The sequence below is a fragment of the Rhinoderma darwinii genome, chromosome 3, assembly GCF_050947455.1.
Source record: "Rhinoderma darwinii isolate aRhiDar2 chromosome 3, aRhiDar2.hap1, whole genome shotgun sequence".
NCBI classification, from domain to species: Eukaryota; Metazoa; Chordata; class Amphibia; order Anura; family Rhinodermatidae; genus Rhinoderma; species Rhinoderma darwinii.
This window is the reverse complement of record NC_134689.1, coordinates 209,604,630-209,625,309: the sequence shown is the minus strand read 5'-3', so window position 1 is coordinate 209,625,309 and position 20,680 is coordinate 209,604,630. Positions and strand designations below refer to the sequence as shown.

Genomic DNA, 20,680 nt, shown 5'->3' with positions numbered 1-20,680 from the left:
GATGTTGAGACAATCTATAATAAACATTCTCATTATCAAGTCCCTAACACCACATTCAAGGATGATATGAACATGTTGAATGCTTCTATATCCACACAGTACATACACTTTTAGACGTTTATTATGTAGCATGCCATTTATGGCAGGAATATTATGGTTTGGCAACAGAAAGAAAAGTCTGTTCAGAGAATGCCAAGTTTTATTTCAACCAATAATGTAAATAAATCAAGTTATTAACCCTATTCTTCCTTATCTATGGCCAGATTTGTATAGACTGCAACTGCTTTACAACACCACTATACACAGGCAATTGAACTAAAATGGTCTATACAGTTATATGTCCCCGTTTGTAATCAATGGACTCGAAAATGGTTTCCACATTACAACTTTTATAATATATTTGTATATGTCTTTATTGTGAGAGAAAGAATACATATATCATTGTTTTATAAAGCCGCTACATCTAGCTAGTCAAAATTATGTGGACAACTGACCATACGGACTTGTTGGACATCTCATTCCAAAACTATGGGTGTGAATATGGAGTTGGGCTCCCTTTTGCAGCTATAACAGCCTCTACTTTTCTGGTAAGGCTTTCCACAAGATTTTAAAAGTGTATCTATGGGAATATTTGCCCATTCAGCCAAAAAAAGAATTTGTAAGGTCAGGCACAAAAAGATCTGTCTCACAATCGGAGTTCCAATGCTTTCCAAAGGTTTTCGATGGACTGGCAGTCAGAGCTCTGTGCGGGCCAATCAAGTTCTTCCATACCAAAAACTTACCCAACCATGCCTTTGTGCCCCAGTGCACAAAGCAAGGTCCATAGTCGTCCTTGTACAGAAAACGGCCTTCCCCAAACAGTTCCCACAATGTTGGAAGCTTACAATTATATAAAATGTCTTTGTATGCTGTCGTTTTCAAGTTTTTCCAGTCAGGCTCCTTATTTCCAGTGAAGGATCATTTTTAAAACAGCCCGAAGACCATTATACCTCCTCCACCAAATTTTACAGTAGCCGCTATGCATTCTGATAGGTAGGGTTCTCTTGGCATCTGCCAAACCCAGATTGTCAGATAGTGAAATGTCACTTATCACTCCAGAAAACATGCTTTTACTACTTCAATAGCGGCGTGCTTTACCCCACTCCAGCCAATGGTTGGAATTGTGCATGGTGCCCTTTGGTTTCATGAAGCTCCCAATATACAGTACTTATGCTGATGTCCCTTCCAAAAGCAGTTTGGCACTCTACTATCTTCTGTTACACCATTCACTGCAATTTTTTTTTTCCACGCATGCGCTTCACCACGTGGCAGCCCCGCCCTGTGAGGTTACACGGTCTACTGCTTCATGGCTGAGCGTTTGTTACTCCTAGGAGCTTCCACTTCACAGTAATAGCACTTACAGCTGACTGTGGCAGATCTAGCGGATCAGAAAATTCAAGAACGAACTTGTGGCAAATGTAACTGCGATCTGCACAACAGGGGGCTGGTTACATAAACTAAACTGTGTGCTAGCTGCCCCTGTTGTGAATGAATATACACAAAACAAAAGGGATGTTTAAACATATTAGGTGTTTTACTAACATTAGGGAAGAGATGTTAGATTCACAATAACTAGTCCAGGCAGGGTTCAGTATTATATGCTCTGTTGCCCTAGGTTAGGGACATTGTTACACTGTGGCAGGTAATTGGGAAATGTTTTAGCAACTTGGTTCCTGCTGTTTCTCTACCCTGGTCGGTCCTTGCTTGATTAGCCTGTAATTTTGATAGTATTTTGCCTAGTATAGACCAGTTTTTAATAAAAATTTAATAAAAAGTAGGTTTTAGCGATCAGATTTCAGGCGGTATAATCCTTTAGGTAAGAGGACGCAAATTTATCATTCAAGATTTAGTTATCTAGCATTACTCTAGATGCAGAAACGTGCAATATTCAATTTGACAGAAAAATAAGAATTAGGGTTAGAGATTAATATTTAAAGATCAACGAGTGGACATGCAAACTAAATTTTATATATATCTTCTAACTAAGTATTGTTTATATGCACCCAGTCCTCTCCAAACACATTATTGTAGGTATAAGCATGTCGCCAAGGAAATTATTATAAGCTACAGATGGAATAAAGACCTACCTTGAACTGTAGAGATAAATACAAGACTTATAGGTTATTATTATTATTTTTTTTAAATATATGGACGGATTTGTCATAGGGTAAGCTATGTAAAAGTTTTACATACTGTTCTGAACTGTAGACCTACCCGGCCACATTGTACACAATAAAAAGGATGACCTAGTGCGAGATAATAAACACCATATTACGTCTCAAGGTCGTGAATGCATTAAAACACACCTCTATTTGGGAAAGGCAAAACAAGAACCCTCATTTAACCCTTTGAATGTCCTATGATGCCAGTGACATTTGGACGATTTAGCCAATTATAAATGTAATGTCATAAATGTATTTATATTTCAAGGAGCTATACTGCAAGATGCTTCCATTCACATATCATCCAAAGGGTTAAAAGGACAGTTGCCACACTAAAGTTCATTAGTAATAAAAAACAGTTCATGCGTGGAGAATAAAAAACAAACAAAAAAAACACATTAAGAATGTATTAGGGCTTTTTTCTTTACCTCCTTCTCTTTCCACCTATGACTGGAGGTGATTTAACCGTCCGTGTTGATACGATCTGACAATGAACGGTTCCAAGTAACAGCATTAACCATATTGGTCCAATAACTTCAGTAAGCGGTACACAGTGAGGCCCAGGTGATATGGTGAATAATACAACTGAGGCAACTGCAAAACATATCCAGAGAGATTTGTAAAACTGGTGCATTTCAATATATCCAAGTGCATGGCAAAAATACACAAGACAAGCGATGAAAATCTTACATTTACAGAGCATCAATATTTGTTTATATCGTTTATTTTAATTTAAACTCCTTTTTAGCGGAATTTAAAAAGGAGTTATGTGGGGATCAAAATTAATTAGCAGTGCACTCACTACGGTATGCGAGTACACTCGCTAATATACATTCTGATCCCCAGTTGCACGGATTCTGAGATTTTCATAGATTATGTACTCGCTGTACTACTGCTTGTACATAGAGCACAGCAGGGCCGGTCACATGATGAAGAGTCGTATCATCATCAAAGAAGATTACCGGTCCCCCAGCAGCGATATGACAAAAAAAAAAAATCTATGAAAATCTCATAATCAGCATGGCGGGGTCCAGAATGTATATTAGCAGTGTACACACATACTGCAGTGAGTGCACGGCTGATCATTTTTGGTCCCCACGTTACCCCTTTAAAGCAAGATGTGCAGTAGGAAGATGACTGGCTTACTGAATACACATTTATAAGTTTGAAAGTAAGATAAAGAACCCCCCAAAATGCTAGCCCCTAATTGTTCCATAGTTTGCATATATTATGATAAAGCCTTCAGGCAAAATGAAAAATAATTCTGGGACCAGTGATGCTAGATGAATAGTAGGTGTTTTTTAGATCGTGGGGTCCAGGAACAAAATGTACTTTTTACACTTTGAACCAAATTTACTACTGCATCAGTGTCTTAGGACAGATGTAAGAGCTGATAAGTGGTGATGGGGGAAAAAATAATAATTCACGGTGATTGTATTATGCAGCACAGAGACGTTGGTGCCGCTATCCTGAAGAGTCATGCAGTCCGGTACCTAAACACGCCCCTTTTGACTTAACTGACGTCTCACAGGAGCTGGCTTGTAAGGACATATCTTGTGACCTGTGAGACATCAATCAAGCCAGGAAGGGACGTTTCTTCATGGGCCGGATTGAATGACTCATGATAGAGGCAACATCCGGATGACTCTTGAACGGTAATTTCCATACAGAAATTGCTATTTTATAAATCAATTTTCTACGTTATGCAGCATATTACCATCCAGTACAACAGCATGGTAGCAGTTTAGGGGCTTATAAACTCAACAGGTTCCCTTCAATGCACATCTGTTAGATTTTCAGTGTGCGGTCATTTATAAAATGGATGTTCTCAAAAACGACTATGCATGATATTTATGCTCCCCCGCCACTTATTGGACACACTAGGGAGAAATGTGTCAATCAGCGGCGGGAGAGGAATATCATGCAGGTCAGCATAAAAATCAATTACAGGGACTTCCGGTTCCGGCGCGCACATGAGTAGACGTGAGTAAGGAGAGCTCCGTTAACCCGACTCGAAAACCGGGGTCCCGAGGCTTTGTTACCTGACCTGAGGCTGCTGGCCGATAACCCTACGTACAGGCTTCTCTCCGGCGTATGGAGAGATATCTGGTGAAAACCGGGACCCCAGGATTAAAATCACAGGCCCTGCAGACTGACGACATGATGCCGCTGGGGAAAATGGCGCCTGAGCCGGCCAGGAACACGAGGAGTACGAGTTCGCGCTCGGCATCACAACCTCCTCTGGTGCAGCCAGAAGTGGAAGAAGGTGAGCCTGAGACTATGTTTCACAATATGGACATTTCATGTCGAGTCTTGGCCAGGGAAGTAGCGAAACTTATAGCCCCAGATATTACAGCTTCTCTGGAGGCGACGGTGTCGAAATTATTGCACCAAATTCAGTCGGATGTTTCAGCTCAGGCGGAAAGGCTTAACGATTTGGAACAACGGTTCAGTTTATTGGAGGATGAGCTAGCGGGAACACAGGAGGAGGTGAAGAAGGTGATAGCTTGCAATCTACAGCTGGTTGATAAAGTGGATGACCTGGAGAATCGCTCAAGGAGGAGCAATTTACGTATTATTGGGCTCCCAGAGTCTATACCAGCAGGACAGCTGTTAAAGTTGTGTGCGGTGGAGTTGCCTCAGGCGCTGGGATTGCCAGCCCCGCTGAGAGCGGAGAGAGCTCATAGAGTGGGACCGATGCGAAGTGTGACCCAAGATGGCGCCCCAGCACGACCGCGACCAGTCATTGTGAAGTACCTGGACTATGTGGATAAAACGAATGTATTACAGGCATACCGAAGGTCATCGGCACAAGTGAGAGTACGAGGCAGCAGAATTTTAATGTTTGGAGATTACTCGGCTGAGGTTACACGTAAGCGACGGGCTTTTAGCACGGTGTGCTCTCTACTGGTCCAGAAACGCATTCGGTTCTCTCTGATGTTTCCCGCCATTCTCAGGATCTTCGAACCCGGCGGTGGGGTGGAATCGTTTTCTTCTCCAGGGGAGGCGGCTAAATTTGTGGAAAGATTGTCTAAAGACAATAATGGTGGTAGCCAGACACACAGGGATGGATTGCCTCGCAGGGGACGTTCCAGAAACAGGAGTATCAGGAGGGGTCTCACCTCTTCTTCCCCGGATTGAAGGGATCTGTCCAGGCGGAGATGGAAGAAATCTCATGTTATTTTAAAGTTCCACATTGTTTGAGATAGAATTGTTATATCTATCGGTGCATCGGGGGTTGAGGTCTGCTGATGTTAATGGCAGGGGAGGGCCCAGCTGAAGTGAGGCTTGAGGAAATTTTTATTGCAAGGAGTCGGGTGGGAGTGTAAGGTGCTGTTGATATTTTAAGGGTATACAGGGAGTTCATGGTATACCAAAGAGTTTCTAGAGGTGGAATGCACAGAGATTCCACGCCAAAATGTGCGAAAAAAGAGAAGTCTGAAAGTAATAATGATCTGTTGTTGGGGTTTCAATTTTGTTTTATGTTTAGGGAGGGGGAAGGAGGGGGGGGGGAACTGTCTCGGTGAATGAGGTTTGCTTTGCCATTACTGTGAGATGCCTAAGGTAATTACATGGAATGTGAAGGGACTGCAGTCCCCACATAAACGCATGATGGTTCTTCGCCACCTGAAAAAGTTGAAAGCGGATATAGCGATTTTACAGGAAACCCATTTATTGGAACGTGATTTCCAGAGAATGAGTAAATTATGGGTGGGCACGGTAATGGGTTCTCCAGCAGTTAATGGCAAGGCGGGCGTCTTACTTCTCATACACAAAAGAATTGAATGTTCGGTGGTTACTTTTGAGCGGGATGAGGGGGGTAGATATTTGCATGTGATCTTGGAGGGTGCCATGGGGAGAGTGAGTCTGTACTGTATATATGCACCAAATGACAACAATCGGGTCTTTTTTAAATTTCTGGAAGGAAAACTTTTAGCGGATAAAGAACCTCAGATTCTGCTGGGAGGGGATCTTAATTCGGTCTTATGTACAACAGAGGACAGGAGAAGGGGGGATGGTAGGATGTTGGTTGAAAGAACACATGATAAAGTCTTGGCCCCATTAATGTCTTCCACGGGCATGGTAGATGTATGGAGAACACAATTTCCATTAGGTAGAGAATTCACTCATTTTTCTCATGCGCATACCGCATGGTCGCGTATTGACTATTTTATGGCTTCTCCGGTGCTCCTCTCTAGGATCCTCAGTGCTCGAATAGAGGACTTGGTGATATCAGACCATTCACCGGTTTCTTTGATCTTGGCAGATACGTTTAAAAGGGGGTCGGATATATTGTGGAAATTTCCGTCATTTCTGGCAACTGATGAATCCTTTCAATCCTGCTTGAAGGGCTGGTTAGGGGAATATAGTCAGGAAAATCAAGCTCATAGAGAAAACAGCCACTTGTTTTGGGACACAGCCAAGGCAGTGCTGAGGGGGAGGATCATTTCCTATGTTGCTTCGCTTAAACGGAAAACCAACAAACATTATAACGAGTCTAGCAGAAACCTTCGCATGAAATACACAGCGTACTTGGCAAACTCGACATTAGCGCTTAGGGGGGACTGGCTCACGGCAAAGGCAGAGTTTGAAAGGTGGCTGGATAAAAAAGAAAGGTTCCAGAGAGAGCAAACAACTGCGCATTTTTTCAGATATGGGAACAAATCAGGTTCCCTGCTGGCTAAAATGGCGAAAGGACAATTTCGCCCGACTCACATAGGGGGGTTGAGAGATGGGAATGGGGAAGTACAGAAAGATCCAAAAGTCGTCAATGATATACTGGGAGATTATTACACTGCGCTATATGCACAGGACATTTCGGAGAGGAATGAGGGGAGGGAGTTTCTGGACTCCGTAGCGTTACCATCTCTCTCGGACTCTGATAGAGAAGCATTAAACGCATTGATCACGGAACAAGAGATAATATCGACCATTAAATCATTGACGAATAACAAAGCGCCAGGGCCAGACGGATTTTCTAGTGATTTTTACAAACTTATGAGGGAGGAAGTCACGCCCATTTTATTGCCGGTGTATAATCGTATGCTGTTAAATAAGGAATTTTTGAAGTCGGGCAATGTAGCTTATATTAAAGTATTGTACAAGGATGGGAAAGACCCGGCTAACCCGGGGTCCTATCGACCAATCTCTTTGATAAATCAGGATGTTAAAATATTGTCAAAGATACTGGCAGATAGGTTGGCTATGTTTCTCCCTAATTTGATCGGGCCACACCAGGTGGGTTTTGTCAAGGGGAGGTCGGCGGTCAAAAACATACGCACGGTTTTGGCGGTTCAAGACGCAATGAGGAATTCTAATATGGAGGGTCATGATTCGCCAGCACTTTTAACGTTAGATGCCGAAAAGGCCTTCGATAATGTACACTGGGATTGGCTGAGGATAGTTCTAGATAGATTTGGGATACAAGGATTGTTCAGGAATTACCTGGAAGCATTATATTCAGAACCTCTAGCTAGGGTGTTCACTGCAGGTTTTTTGTCAGCACCGATACATTTACAGAAGGGAACAAGGCAGGGATGCCCCCTGTCTCCGTTGCTGTTCGACTTGGCTTTGGAACCGCTAGCGAGACATCTTTTGTCATCCAGAGATTTTGAAGGGATTAAGGTTGGCAGCCAGGAGGTCAAGCTAACATGTTTTGCTGATGATCTTTTGTTATTTATGAAATCGCCTGGGGATCATTTGGGGGGGGTGCTGGAGAAGCTAAAATACTTTGGGTCCTTCTCAGGATATAAAGTCAATGCGCAAAAGAGTCAATTACTTTACTTGAAGGAATCAGGGGCAAGACCACCCTTGCAGGGCACGGTGGAAATAGCTAGATCGTATATTACATACCTGGGGATTAAAATAGGCAAATTTCCCTCTTCTCTCTATAAACTAAATTATTCACCCTTGTTTGAAAAAATCCATAAGGAACTAAATCGATGGGCGTCATTGCCATTGTCGTTGTTTGGGAGGGCTGCTCTTTTAAAAATGATAAGCTTTGCTCGACTGTTATATCCAATGCAGACCATACCCATATTGATCAAGCACCTAGATAACCAGAAATTACAGACAGCATTTTTACAATTCTTGTGGCAAAGGAAGAGACCTAGGATTGCATATAAAAAATTGGCGCTGCCCAAAGTGGATGGAGGTATTCAGCTGCCACTTATACGATACTACAATTTAGCAGCCATCTGCAGACATATAGGGGATTGGATACATAACACCAATATGTACTCCAATGTTCAGCTGGAGCAGGAATTGGCGGGATCGGTTCCGCTGCAGGCCCTGCTACACATGTCATATGCTCAACTGCCTAATAACGTTAAGGCAAGTCTGTTGCTGAAAGATACAATCGGCGCCTGGAAGGCGGTGCGGAAGCTTTTTGGTCTTCCGTATGGTCTTTCTAAATTCTGGCCGTTGTGGGATAACCCTATGTTTCCACAGGGGAGTTGTTTTCGCAGTGGAAAGATGAAGGGATCAAGGTCCTGGGCCAACTCATGAATGTTGAGGAGGGGAGATGGCTTACGTGGCAGGAGGTCTCTAGCAAATACAATTTGAGGGAAAATCAATATTTGCAATATGCTCAAATAACAGGGTTATGTAAAAACAAAGTCCGCAATATTGATGGAGTAGAGATACGGGGAGCATTTGATGGGATGGTGCCGCAGGGTGGTGCGGGGAGAAGTCTTGCAAGTTTATATGGTAAACTTCGGAATGCTCATCTTGATTCCTTTAGTACTTCCTGCTTTAGAACGTGGGAGTTGGAGCTGGAGGATCCAGACATCTCCAGCAAGATACGAGATGGATGGGAGAGGGTGAGGAAGGTCATGGTGAATGAACAGTGGCGTGAGATGCACTTCAGGCTAATGCACAGAGCGACATACGCCTTTAATTTATCCTACAGGGACGCTCCAGCACACTATCTGCGTAATTGTCCAAAATGCGACTTACATAAAGCCAATTTACTTCATGGGATGTGGTTGTGCCCACAAATTCGCACGTTTTGGGATCGGGCTTTACAATTTATTAAAGATACCTGGGGGGAGGAGGTGCACGCAAGCCCACAGGCAGTGTTATTTCACTATATTCCTCTGAATCCAGGGGGGGAGGGACCACATCTAGTGGCCCGGAAAGGAGTGCATATGGCTTTATTGGCTATCAAAAAGTGCATCTTGCGTCACTGGTTACAGGCATCGGTCCCGGAAATTGCGGAGGTCGTGATTACTCTCAAGACTTTATTGGGGTATGATAAGACGGACCTAGAAAAACACAAAGAAAGGTCTACAGAACAATTTTTTAAAACTTGGCGTAAATTCATAGAGCAACATTATCCCATAGCAGAGATAGGGATATTCATGCGCACATTTCGACACACATCATGGTATAGTTCACAGAGTATCCAGGGCACGCTAGGCATGCTGGTGGCCAGTTAAGAAAATGTTCACCGAGATGGGGGAGAGTTGGGGGGAGGGAAGGGAATTGTTGGTTGTGTTTTGTTTTACTGCATACCTTGCAACTTAATGATGACAAGTAAAATGAAAAATAATTTTGAAGCTGGAACACATTGTTATTTGGTGTATATATTATTGTATGTGTGATACACATTGCATACTTGTAACTGTTCTGGTTTTGAATAAAAAAAATATATTTGAAAAAAAAAAAAAATCAATTACAGGTTTGTTTTTGTTTTTTTATAGTATTATGCTTGTTTGTTGTTAATATTTTCTGTTATGAGCATTGTTTGATTGTAGTCTAACAGATATATTAATAAAGATGGTTACGTCATTGTGGAGCTCCTATAAGGTTTTTGTTCCCCTACAGGATTGTTTGATTATTTTTGTATACAAAGGCTTCTCCATTGGGAGCTGCAGATTTCTATCTTGTTACAGTTCTTTCCCCACAAAACAATAATGTTTCAACTGCCTACACAAAAGCTGTTCATAACATAAAAAAGGAAAGTGGTTGTACACCCAATGACATATGTTTACTATGAACCACAAGGGAGAGCTCTGTGAATTGTTGCTGCATGGTACCATGACAAACTGCGCAGAGAGATTCCTAAGAACTTAAACTGTAGCTAAACGTTTAAAAAACTTCTGACATGTCATAGTGACATGTCAGAAGTTTGGATTGGTGGGGGTCCGAGCACTGAGACCCCCACCAATCGGTAAAACGAAGCAGCTGAATCTCTCGTGTGAGCGCTCAGCCGCTTCGTGTCTGTTCGGCTTTTTCCAGAAATAAATGTATCTGTGTACGGACGCAATAGAAAGTCTATGAGCCTGTACTCCGCTTCATCGGCTTTCTGGAAAAAGCCGAACAAACACGAAACGGCTGAGCGCTCACACGAGAGATTCAGATGCTTCATTCTAGCGATTGGTGGGGGTCTCAGTGCTTAGACCCCCACCAATCCAAACTTCTGGCACATCACTATGACAGGTCAGAAGTTTGTCAAACGTTTAGATACACTTTAAATGAGCTATAGTCAATTGCATCCGAATGTAGAAAATTTGGAATGAGAAAAAGCACCTGAATTTTCTATAAAGGCTGGCAACAGAACGGTTTTATCTGTGACTTAGAAAACTCAACAATGAGTCACTGTCTGGCGCACTGGTTGTTTTCTAAATACAAAAACAGTACAGAAGCCAACATTATAAAACATTCATTTCTCTATAAAACACAGACAAAAAGGCTTAGTGGTAAAGCTAGCGAGAAATAATTGCATTACTAAGCATCCTACAAATATTTAACCCTTTCATGACAAAGGATCATTGATGGCCGTGTCCAGGTTACATTTATGAAATCAGATATGTACTTCTTATTTATTTAGTGTGTGTGTGTGTGTGTATACACACACAATATATATATATATATATATATATATATATATATATATATATATATATATATATACATACACACACACACACTATTGCAGCTCTGTAACAATTGGCTTTGTTCTCTCTCTGTCAGGCTGGATCGCTGTGAGGCGAGAGTGAAGAGGGTTAAAAGGCTATATTCACAGAACGTGATCAGATTTTCATGGCTGTTTTGCACCAGTGTGTCTTAAAATATGAATCCATTTGGTGCCCAGTTCGCACTGCAGATAGTGCCCACATAGTGCCACTGTAGAACGTGCCCAGAGTGCCAAACACAGTGCCCATGTAGATAGCACCACAGTGTCCCCTGTAGGTAGTGCCACATCCCCCCCCCTGTAGATCGCACCACACCCCCTGTAAATGGCACCACCTAAGCTCTCTCTAGGAACGGAATCCCCGGTTAGATCGCTCTTGCCGGGGATTCCACTCCTGGAGGGAGCCCCCGACACCTCTGTCCATATATGGACAGTGACATCAGGGGCTCCACCTAGGAGCGTAATCCCCTGTCAGAGCCATCCCCGCTCAGAATGTCGATCGGGGATCTCGCTCCTATAGAGAGCCCTGATGTCACTGTCCATATATGGATAGTTACGCCAGGGTCTTCTCCAGTAGCGGAAGCCCCGGTCAGAGTGTCGGCTGGGGATTCCGCTCCTAGACAGAGCCCCTGACGGTGGACAGTGACTTTCTCTAGAAGCGGAATCCTCAGCAAAGAGCAATCTGACACCGGGTATTCCACTCCTTGTGGGAGTTTAGGTAGCGCTGTTTACAGGGGGGTTCCATGCTATCTACAGCTGGAGGTTACTATCTACAGGGGGGGTGGCTCTATTTACGGCGGGAATGTTGAGACTTCGGGGGCTCCCTCTAGGAGGGGAATCTGCGGCTAGAGCTCTGGGCGGGAACTCCATTTCTAGAGGGAGCTTAGGTGTCGCCATCTACAAGGGGGTGGTGATATCTATATACAGGGGGATGGAGAGATGCCAGGAGCTCCCTCTAGGATGGAAATCCACTTCTAGAGGGATCTTAGGTGGCGCTATATAAAAGGTGGTTTTGTGCTATTTACAGGGGGGGTTGTATGTGGCGCTATATTCCGGGGGCTCTCAAAGCCCCGGCAGACATGAGTGCAGCGCTGGTTACAATGAAGCAGCACTGCACTCATTAAACCCCCTTCCAGGCTGCCAACATTTATATATGTGACAACTGCACGAGGCAGTTGGTACGTATATAGCCGTATGGCAGTCGTGAAGGGGTTACGCTTTTAATTTTTTCTTCACACAAATGCATAAGGTTCTGTTCTGTCAGCGTTAGGGTCTATTGACACATCGCGGTCATACTGCTGTCTTAAATACAATTTTTGAAAGATTGTAAAATCACTCCAAAAAACTCTGTGGTACCCCTTTTTGCTTTCTATCAGGTATTTTGATGGTAAGATCAGCACAGTCTGCAGCACTATTCTTAACATAAAAAAAATACCAGAACCTTGCTGGACCCCATTATGTCAATGGGATCCATCAGGATTAATTGGGATCTGTTCTAAAATAAATCTGTCGTAGCAAACAGAGCGGTATAATATTTTGTATACTCTATACAACTCAACATTCAGAATCTTGTGTATATTTAAAATAAAATGTAAAAAAACACATTTGCTTGCAAAAACCTTTACAAGTGATTGCAAAAGTACAATGGAAAGAAAGGTGTCTGCCACGGTCTACATAACAACTGCTTCACCACAATGAACACTCCTGGAAAGTTGTGAGAGAAATAACAGAGTACATTATTAATGCATTTCCAATGTGATGTGAACATATAGTACTTCGAGCACAAGGACATGTTGAAGGTTTTCTTTATCATGTAAACTAGGCCAAGTATACAATCCCTAAGCTGAGAAATGCAAATAATAAAAAAATAGAACATATCAATGGTTCAAGTGTATAAACCTACCTTGAAGAAGATATAGTAGAAGAAGCCAAGAGAAAATGACCTTTGATGTTACTTGAAGCCACCATCTAAAGAAAAAAGGAAAAAATACAACTCGAACGATTCCTTTTCTTGTAAGGGATGTCCACGGACTTTCTGGTTTTGCTTTTGCAAAAGCAGACCCTTTTGGGAAAGAAAATTGTTATAATTAAAAAAAGTGTAAATGTCACAAATATTAGCCTTGATTATAAAAAGTCCAAACAATGATTACATTATTTTTAGACTAAAAGAGTGGCAATGGTAACCTTTACACATTGAACTAGCCAATATCTATAGGCAAAAAAAATGTTGGTACCCTTCTGCTAAAGAAAGAAAAACCCACAATTGAAAAAAAAAAACAAAACTAATGAAACTGGCCTGGACAAAAAGTGATGTTACCCTTAGAAAAGATAGAAAATAATTCGACCATAGGGACATGTTAAACTAACCCTTAACGCACACGACCGTGTGTGCCGGCCGAGTCCCATCAGTGATCCGAGGAAAGATAGAACATGTCCGATCTTTCCTCGGACCCAATTCACCTGCTAACTATTTAACAGCGTGAAAAGTAGTCACTGTGCTGTTTGGTATCATGGTGTGTACCACACTGAACATGGACCAAAGAAAGCTAAGGAGAGAGTGGTCTCAGGAGATTAGAAAGAAAATTAGACAAAGATGTTAAAAGGTAAATGCTAGAAGCCCTGCTCCAAACAGCTTGATGTTCCGGTTACTACAGTTGCACATATTATTTAGAAGTTTAAGGTCTATGGGACTGTAGCCAACCTCCCTGGACATGGCTGCAAGAGGAAAATTGATGACAAATTGAAGAGGCTGATAATAGGAACGGTAACCAAAGATTCCAGAACAACTTCCAAAGAGATTAGAGGTGAACTCCAAGGTCAATGCACATCAGTGTTAGAACGCACCATCCGTCACGGTCTTTGCAAAAGTGGACTTAATGGAAGACGGCCGAGGAGGAAACCACAGTTGAAAGCAAATCATAAAAAAAAGAAAGAGAGACACTGGAATTTGCCAAAATGCATATTGACAAGCCACAAAGCTTCTGGGAGAATGTCCTTTGGACAGATGAGACAAAACTGGAGCTATTTGGCAGGTCACATCAGCTCTATGTTCACAGACGCAAAGATGAAGCATACAAAGAAGAGAACAGTGTACCTAATGGGAAACATAGAGGAGGCTCAGTTATGTTTTGGGGCTGCTTTGCTGCATCTGGCACAGGGTGTCTTGAATCTGTGCAGGGTAAAACGAATTCTCAAGACTATCAAGGCATTCTGGAGCGAAATGTGCTGCCCAGGGTCAGAAAGCTTGGTCTCATTTACAGGTCATGGGTCCTTCAAACAGGATAATGACCCAAAATACACAGTTAAAAACATCCATGAATGGCTAAGAGCAAAGCATTGGACTATACTGAAGTGGCATTTTATGAGCCCTGATCCAAATCCTGTTGAACTCACGTGGAGTTGGCCGAAATAGCTGAGGACAGGTGCAGAAGTCTCATTGAAAGTTACAAAAACCGTCTGTTTGCCTCAAAAGGTTGTCCAAGTTAAGTGGACCATGAATTTTGTCCAGGCCGGTTTCGTTCGTAATTTTTTTTTACTTTTCTGTTGTTCCACAATTCAAAAGCAATATCTGATTTCCATTAGTTGATTTTCAGTAAATTTAAATGTATTATTACTTTTGTCAGTTTCAAGTTATTTCAGTGACCATTGAGGGTTTTTCTCTCTCTTTAGCGGAAGGGTACCAACAATTTTGTCCACTACTGTATATTAGAGAAGCCAAGCTTGTAATTCTATACCCGCAGTGTAATAATTTGCTGAAATCAGTATCACAATGTAACTATTTAAAGGCACATTCCAGGAGAATTATAGGAAAGCACCTATTGATGTGCATTGGTTTACACTTTAGAATGCAACGAATCTGATTTATTTATTCTGGTTAGGAAAAAGCAAAATGTCTGAATAATTAATCAGATGAATATCTCCCTTGCAAACTTATAGAAGTATTCTGCGTTTAAAGTGTGTGACGAACCACACCATCACGATTTCTCAAACTATAGAAACTTTGCTCAAGGCAAGGGAGTCACTCGAGATATCCTTGGTGATGACAAATTATGACAGGCAGAACGTTCTATCACTACCACCTCTAAACAAGAAGACAAAAATAGCACAGTCTATGCCTCATGTCATCTGTTAGTCATGTAAGAAGGTCAGTTTGTGAAAACGTCCTATTAGCTTGAACTTGTTTTACATCTTTCTTTCCATTGTGATCTTAGAGTAATTTAAAGGCTATGGAAACCTTTGATACCCTTATTTTTATTTATTTATTTTAAATATTAGAATTAGGGTTAGATAAGGTGTAAAAGGCACACAGGAGCCGCTGTCAGCCGAGTCATCAGATCAGCTCACGGACTGATTTGGCAGACAGTGGCGTTCTACAGCTTCTATGTACAGTGGATGCATAGAAGGTGAAGAACAGAAATTAATGATTTTCTCTAAAACTATATTAGAAAACTGTTCATTTTTATCAAAAATTTTTAGAGCTTTTCACACAGCGGTTTTTTGCAAAAACTCGGCCGTTTTTGTGGCAGTTTTTCATGCGGTTTGTTTTCTCCAAATCCAGAACTAGATTCAAAATGTATGGGTCATAAAAAAAGAAAGGACTTAAACTTCTTCCTTTCTGCAGGATCCACTTCTGACTTTGGCTCAAAATACTGCATCAAAAACTGCAGTGGTGTTTTTACAAAAAATGCTGTGTCCAGGTTGGGGGTTATTTTTTTATACTGGCGACAACAGGTGGGTACTCAAGACCCGGACCCCGCAATGCAGGGGCCGGAAGCAGAAGTCTCGGACCACTGTATAGTGGCCGTGCTGGGTTACTGCAACTCTGCTCCTATTCACTTGAATAGGAGAAGAGCTGTAGTACTGCAGCACGGTCACTATATAGCGGTTGGAGCCTTCTGCTTCCGGCACCGACCCCTGCATAGCTTCCAGTGGTGTCGGACCCCACCATCCTGTGGATAGGTCATCAGTATAAAAACAGCCCCCCAACCTGGACAACCCCGTTAATCTGCCAATAGTACCAAAATAATATTGTAGAAGGAGCATTAAAATGTTAAATACTATACCTCTCACGAGATCCACATCAATGAGGTCTGGTTTTACATGTCCAGTTTTCTTTGGCTTGTTTTTTAAACCCTGCACAAACAAACAGAAAAAACATCAGCACAAACTTTTTTCTATTGGTAACAATTCTGTTCCATGTGCAGTTATGTGTAAGACAATACTCGCCCCTTATATAAAAAGATAAAATTTGTATTATTAATAAGATAATAAAAAATAATAATATAGCATTCGTGTAAAAGCAAAATACCTTTATTTGCTTTATAAAACATGTAAGGAGACATAACAAGTCCCCTTAAACATTTCCCTTTTCTGCAATAAAACTATTACAGAACATTACCTCCTCCAAAAATTAAAATATAACCTGGCAATATGTGTCCCCAGATTCTCCTGTTCTTTTCAGTTATTTCCGAGTTCTCTTGTTAAAACAAATGTTGACTATTTAGGCATCATGCACATGACCATTTCCGTTTTGTGGAGTGCAAAACATTAATCCTAGTAGCTTGTGCAGTGTTATATAATTTTCTGAGTGGAAACATGGATCCGCAAAAAAAACCCAAAGAAAATGGATGTGTGGATGGCCCCATAGAACCAAATGGTTCACATGAATGAGACAACAGTATAATACCTTGCACACCCGGTACAAATGTAACGGCGAGTGCAAAGTACGAACGAGAAGAAAACAAATGTAAACAATGGAGAAACTACAGCGCTCGTATAAGCGCCACGGCCCCTTTAAACAGCTGGGGTTTCCGAGAGTTGGACCCCCACCAATCTAATATTGATGGCCTATCCTAAGGATGAACAATTTAAAAAACCTGGATAACCCCTTTAACCCCTCGGCGACATTGGACATACGTGAACGGGACAGACACCGCGTGGTTAGCGCCTAGAGCCGTAAATTTACGGCGTGGAAATGATGCTCCCTCTGTGACCCTATCAGCTCAATCATAGGATACACATGGGCTTCCAGGTCTGCCACGTCTGTATGCCTTAAAAAGTAGAAATAATTGGTATTGCCGCATTTGTAAAGACCCGTACTATAAAAAGAACATGTTATTTATCCTACTTAGTGAATGCCGTAAAAGAACCCCAAAATTGAGGTTTTTTTTATTCCCAAACATGGTACCAATGAAAACTACAACTCGTCAAACAAAAAATTGGGGGGGGGGGGGGCGTATTTTATTGTGCAAATGTAGTAAAAAAAATAAAAATAAATGATATACATTTAGTATCGCCTTTTAACTGCAACACCCAGAATAAAGTTCATATGTAATTCAGACCAGCCGGTGAACGCCAAGAGTCTCGCTAACCCTTAGGCCTCATGCACACAACCGCAGCCGTGTGCACGGCCGTGATTTTCGGGTCAGCCGGCAGCGGACTGTCAGCCGCGAGTCGCCCGCAAATCGCAGGCCATGCACATGGCCATTATTTTCAATGAGCCCGGACCTGTACACGGTCGTGTACATGGGCCCATAGAAATGAATGGGGCCGCAATTCTCCCGTGGATTTTCGGGGGAACTGCGGCCGCAAAAGCACGTTCGTGTGCATGAGGCCTTAAATACATTTATAGCTGAATAACGTGAATTTTATTGCCACAAATGAGCTGTATACACACTGTTGTAATTCATACATATATAACATTCGTACACACACACACACACACACACACACACACACACGTGAGAATACATTCACATATAACAGACATCAGAAATGGTCAAATCCTTCAGAAACATCATGCGTTGGAGGAAAACATGCTGCGTAAAACACGACTCCGAGCCTTCAAAATAGACTTCTAATGGCCATTCAGTTGTAATGTGCATGGTAACTACAGTTAGTAGGTCTAAAGCAATGCTGATCTATAACCAAGTAAGATCATCTAGATCAGAGGTACCCAATGTGTGAGCCAGGAGCCCAAATAAGAGGCCAGTATGAAATATCTGTCATGAATGGAAAACATTTTATAGGGCAGTGTTGCTTTTCAAACAATGGTGTCCTCAACATCTGGAGTCCAGGCAGAAACATAGGTTGGACGCCTCTAACCTAGACATTCTCCTGTTTTAAGTAAGAAATCCGGCAAGATTTTGCGAAATTAACAAATGTTACTGTAGTCTAACATGCAATTAACCAAACGCAGTGAGAAAGTGTAATCTCATACCCAGAGGTATTCACACATATTATCGGGGTACAAACTGCAGAAAGGGTTAGACATACAAGAAGAGATTTGCAGTCATCATTGTATCGGAGTAGTACTATAGTAGTGATATGAGGTACCAAATCATTTCCAGTTAGACACCACAAAAGTCACACTATGCAGATCCGAACTACTTACCAGTTTAATGAACTGTATACAAATCATAAAAAAAAATACCATCAAAGAAAAGAATAATCTTGGTTTAAAAGGTTCAATGTAAATGATGTGACCATTATATATGGTTAAACATGCCCACGGAACCTGTCTGATGGGGCCCATACATGTGGCAGTCGCGTGCCACGCGACAATTACCACGGTTTTAGGATTTGGTTTTCACATAAAAACCATGCACTTTCTGCGCAGGCAAATTTGTGGTAAACCAAGTGCGGTCTATGCTGAACGTTCCCAAGCTGCACAGCACAAACTGCTACGTTTACGCGCAACCAAAACGAGTGCAACTTATACGCAGCGAATTGTGATGTACTAACACTGTACAGACTATGCTGATAAATTACATTATAAAACGAAACAATTATACTATATGGGGTAAGTCCGCGAGTACTGCTGCTTTCACACAAACTGGCCATACATTAGAGATCTGAATTACTTGATATTCTCAGTTGGTCTGTGAACGCTGTTGTTCTGGACAACAATGCCATAAATTAAAACAATAAAGAAAAGACAATAGGAAGATATATTACTTGTCATAAGACTTTCCATGTATATAACTTGGCAGCTTATCCAAAGATAGACAGCAGAATGGTCTAAATTGGCCTTTACGGTGGTCTAAAATATCTAGTGTATGGCTAGCGGGCCGTGCTCTCTTGCCCAGGGAGGAGAAAAAAAAAAAACATAAAATCCTATAGACTTGTATGCTTCACTCATGGAGCAGAACAAGTATAAAAGTAGCACTAACTCCACCTGCCCAAAACGCCAAGGAACAAATCAAGCGGTGTCAGAAAAAAAACCATCATATATTATCGCACCGTTGGTACCAGATCCAGTATGGAGAAAGGGTGAAAGTGGCACTACTCGTATAGAAAAATTCCCCAAAACATTTCTCGGACACGCAGGATCCAGTTGTTATCGATCACATCGAAGATCAAAATTTAAATAGGATTGATGATCAAGTCGATCCTGTGTGTCAGACACGCAGGACCCGCTGTCACCGAAGCCGTCAGTCCCGCTCACCTAATGGATATAGGTTTCAGCACAGGATACAGCTTCTATGTATACAGGATACATAGAAGCCGTATCTCAAAAAGTAAAAACCTTTTTTAATTAAAACCAAAATTAATAAAGTTGAACACCATGATACTTTTTTTCTTAATAAAACAAAAAGTGTTTAAATAAAAAAAAAAAGCTGATGAAGGGTTTCTTTAAGAAATGTATGACAACACACCACTGAAGGAGGATAACGAAATGATGTGTATGGAAGAACTCCTAGAAGATTATCGCCTACAAGAGGTCATACAATTTTGACCTTTCGCAGGTCCTTATTGGGTCTGCAGTTTATTTTATTTCACATGATATAGTAGTTTTTTTTTATTGTTTGTACAGTCTTGCATTTCTTTGACAGAGCAGTATCAGACCTTTCTATGGTTGCATCAATATGAATTTTAATGTTATACTGGGTTCAGGAAAGAAATTTAAAGAGAAACTTAGATTATTAAATAATGTGACCAGGTACCATGTTCTAGTTGGTGAAGTCCCTGTAGAAAACGATTGAGAAGCCATGATGTACATTATATTATCTGTGCACTACGTAGAATTTGTGCATTTTATGACCGTGCCTCGGGTTTATAAAATCTCTGGCCTTTTTTAATGATTTTCTATTTTTCTTTTCTGGTGTGTTAAATATTACATTTACCTTTTTTGTGTAACTTCACAAATATTAGTGTACTGCGAAATAAGAGCCTGGAAATGTACCTTGATTTCCCTTTGTTCCACTGATTTTTCCCATATTTGCTGGTCATACGCACCAATCTGAAAGAAAAAATTACAGTTGAAAGTTAAATCTCTTTCGGCAGTTTTATTGCATGTTGTGTGCGCAATAGTAAAGTGAACCTGTCGGCTTGTTTAGTAGTGACCGACACACTGACTTTAACATTGTGTCACTTGTGTGCGATACCAGCGATGTGAGGCAGAAGTCCGATGTATTCATGTTATACAAGACCCTCAAGAGCTGGAACCAATATCCTGTAAATGTCTACAAAACGAAATCATCAACTATACAGTACTGTGAAAAACTATGTGCCCCTTCCCAATTTCTTCTATTTTATCATATTTGTCACACTTGAGTGTTTC

General features: G+C 41.5%; 1 protein-coding gene across 3 annotated transcripts in view; it reads right to left on the bottom strand.

Moving 5' to 3' along the window:
- PHTF2 (putative homeodomain transcription factor 2) overlaps positions 1–20,680 on the bottom strand; it is a 102,069-nt gene that overhangs the window by 31,730 nt on the left and 49,659 nt on the right. For all 3 annotated transcript variants that reach the window (XM_075857342.1, XM_075857343.1, XM_075857341.1), the window contains exons 3-6: positions 20,303–20,359; positions 16,182–16,251; positions 13,022–13,180; positions 2,630–2,795 (exon numbers count right to left, since the gene is read on the bottom strand). In XM_075857342.1, coding sequence (XP_075713457.1) covers positions 2,630–2,795; positions 13,022–13,180; positions 16,182–16,251; positions 20,303–20,359 — 452 coding nt within the window. The remainder of the gene's footprint in view (positions 1–2,629; positions 2,796–13,021; positions 13,181–16,181; positions 16,252–20,302; positions 20,360–20,680) is intronic.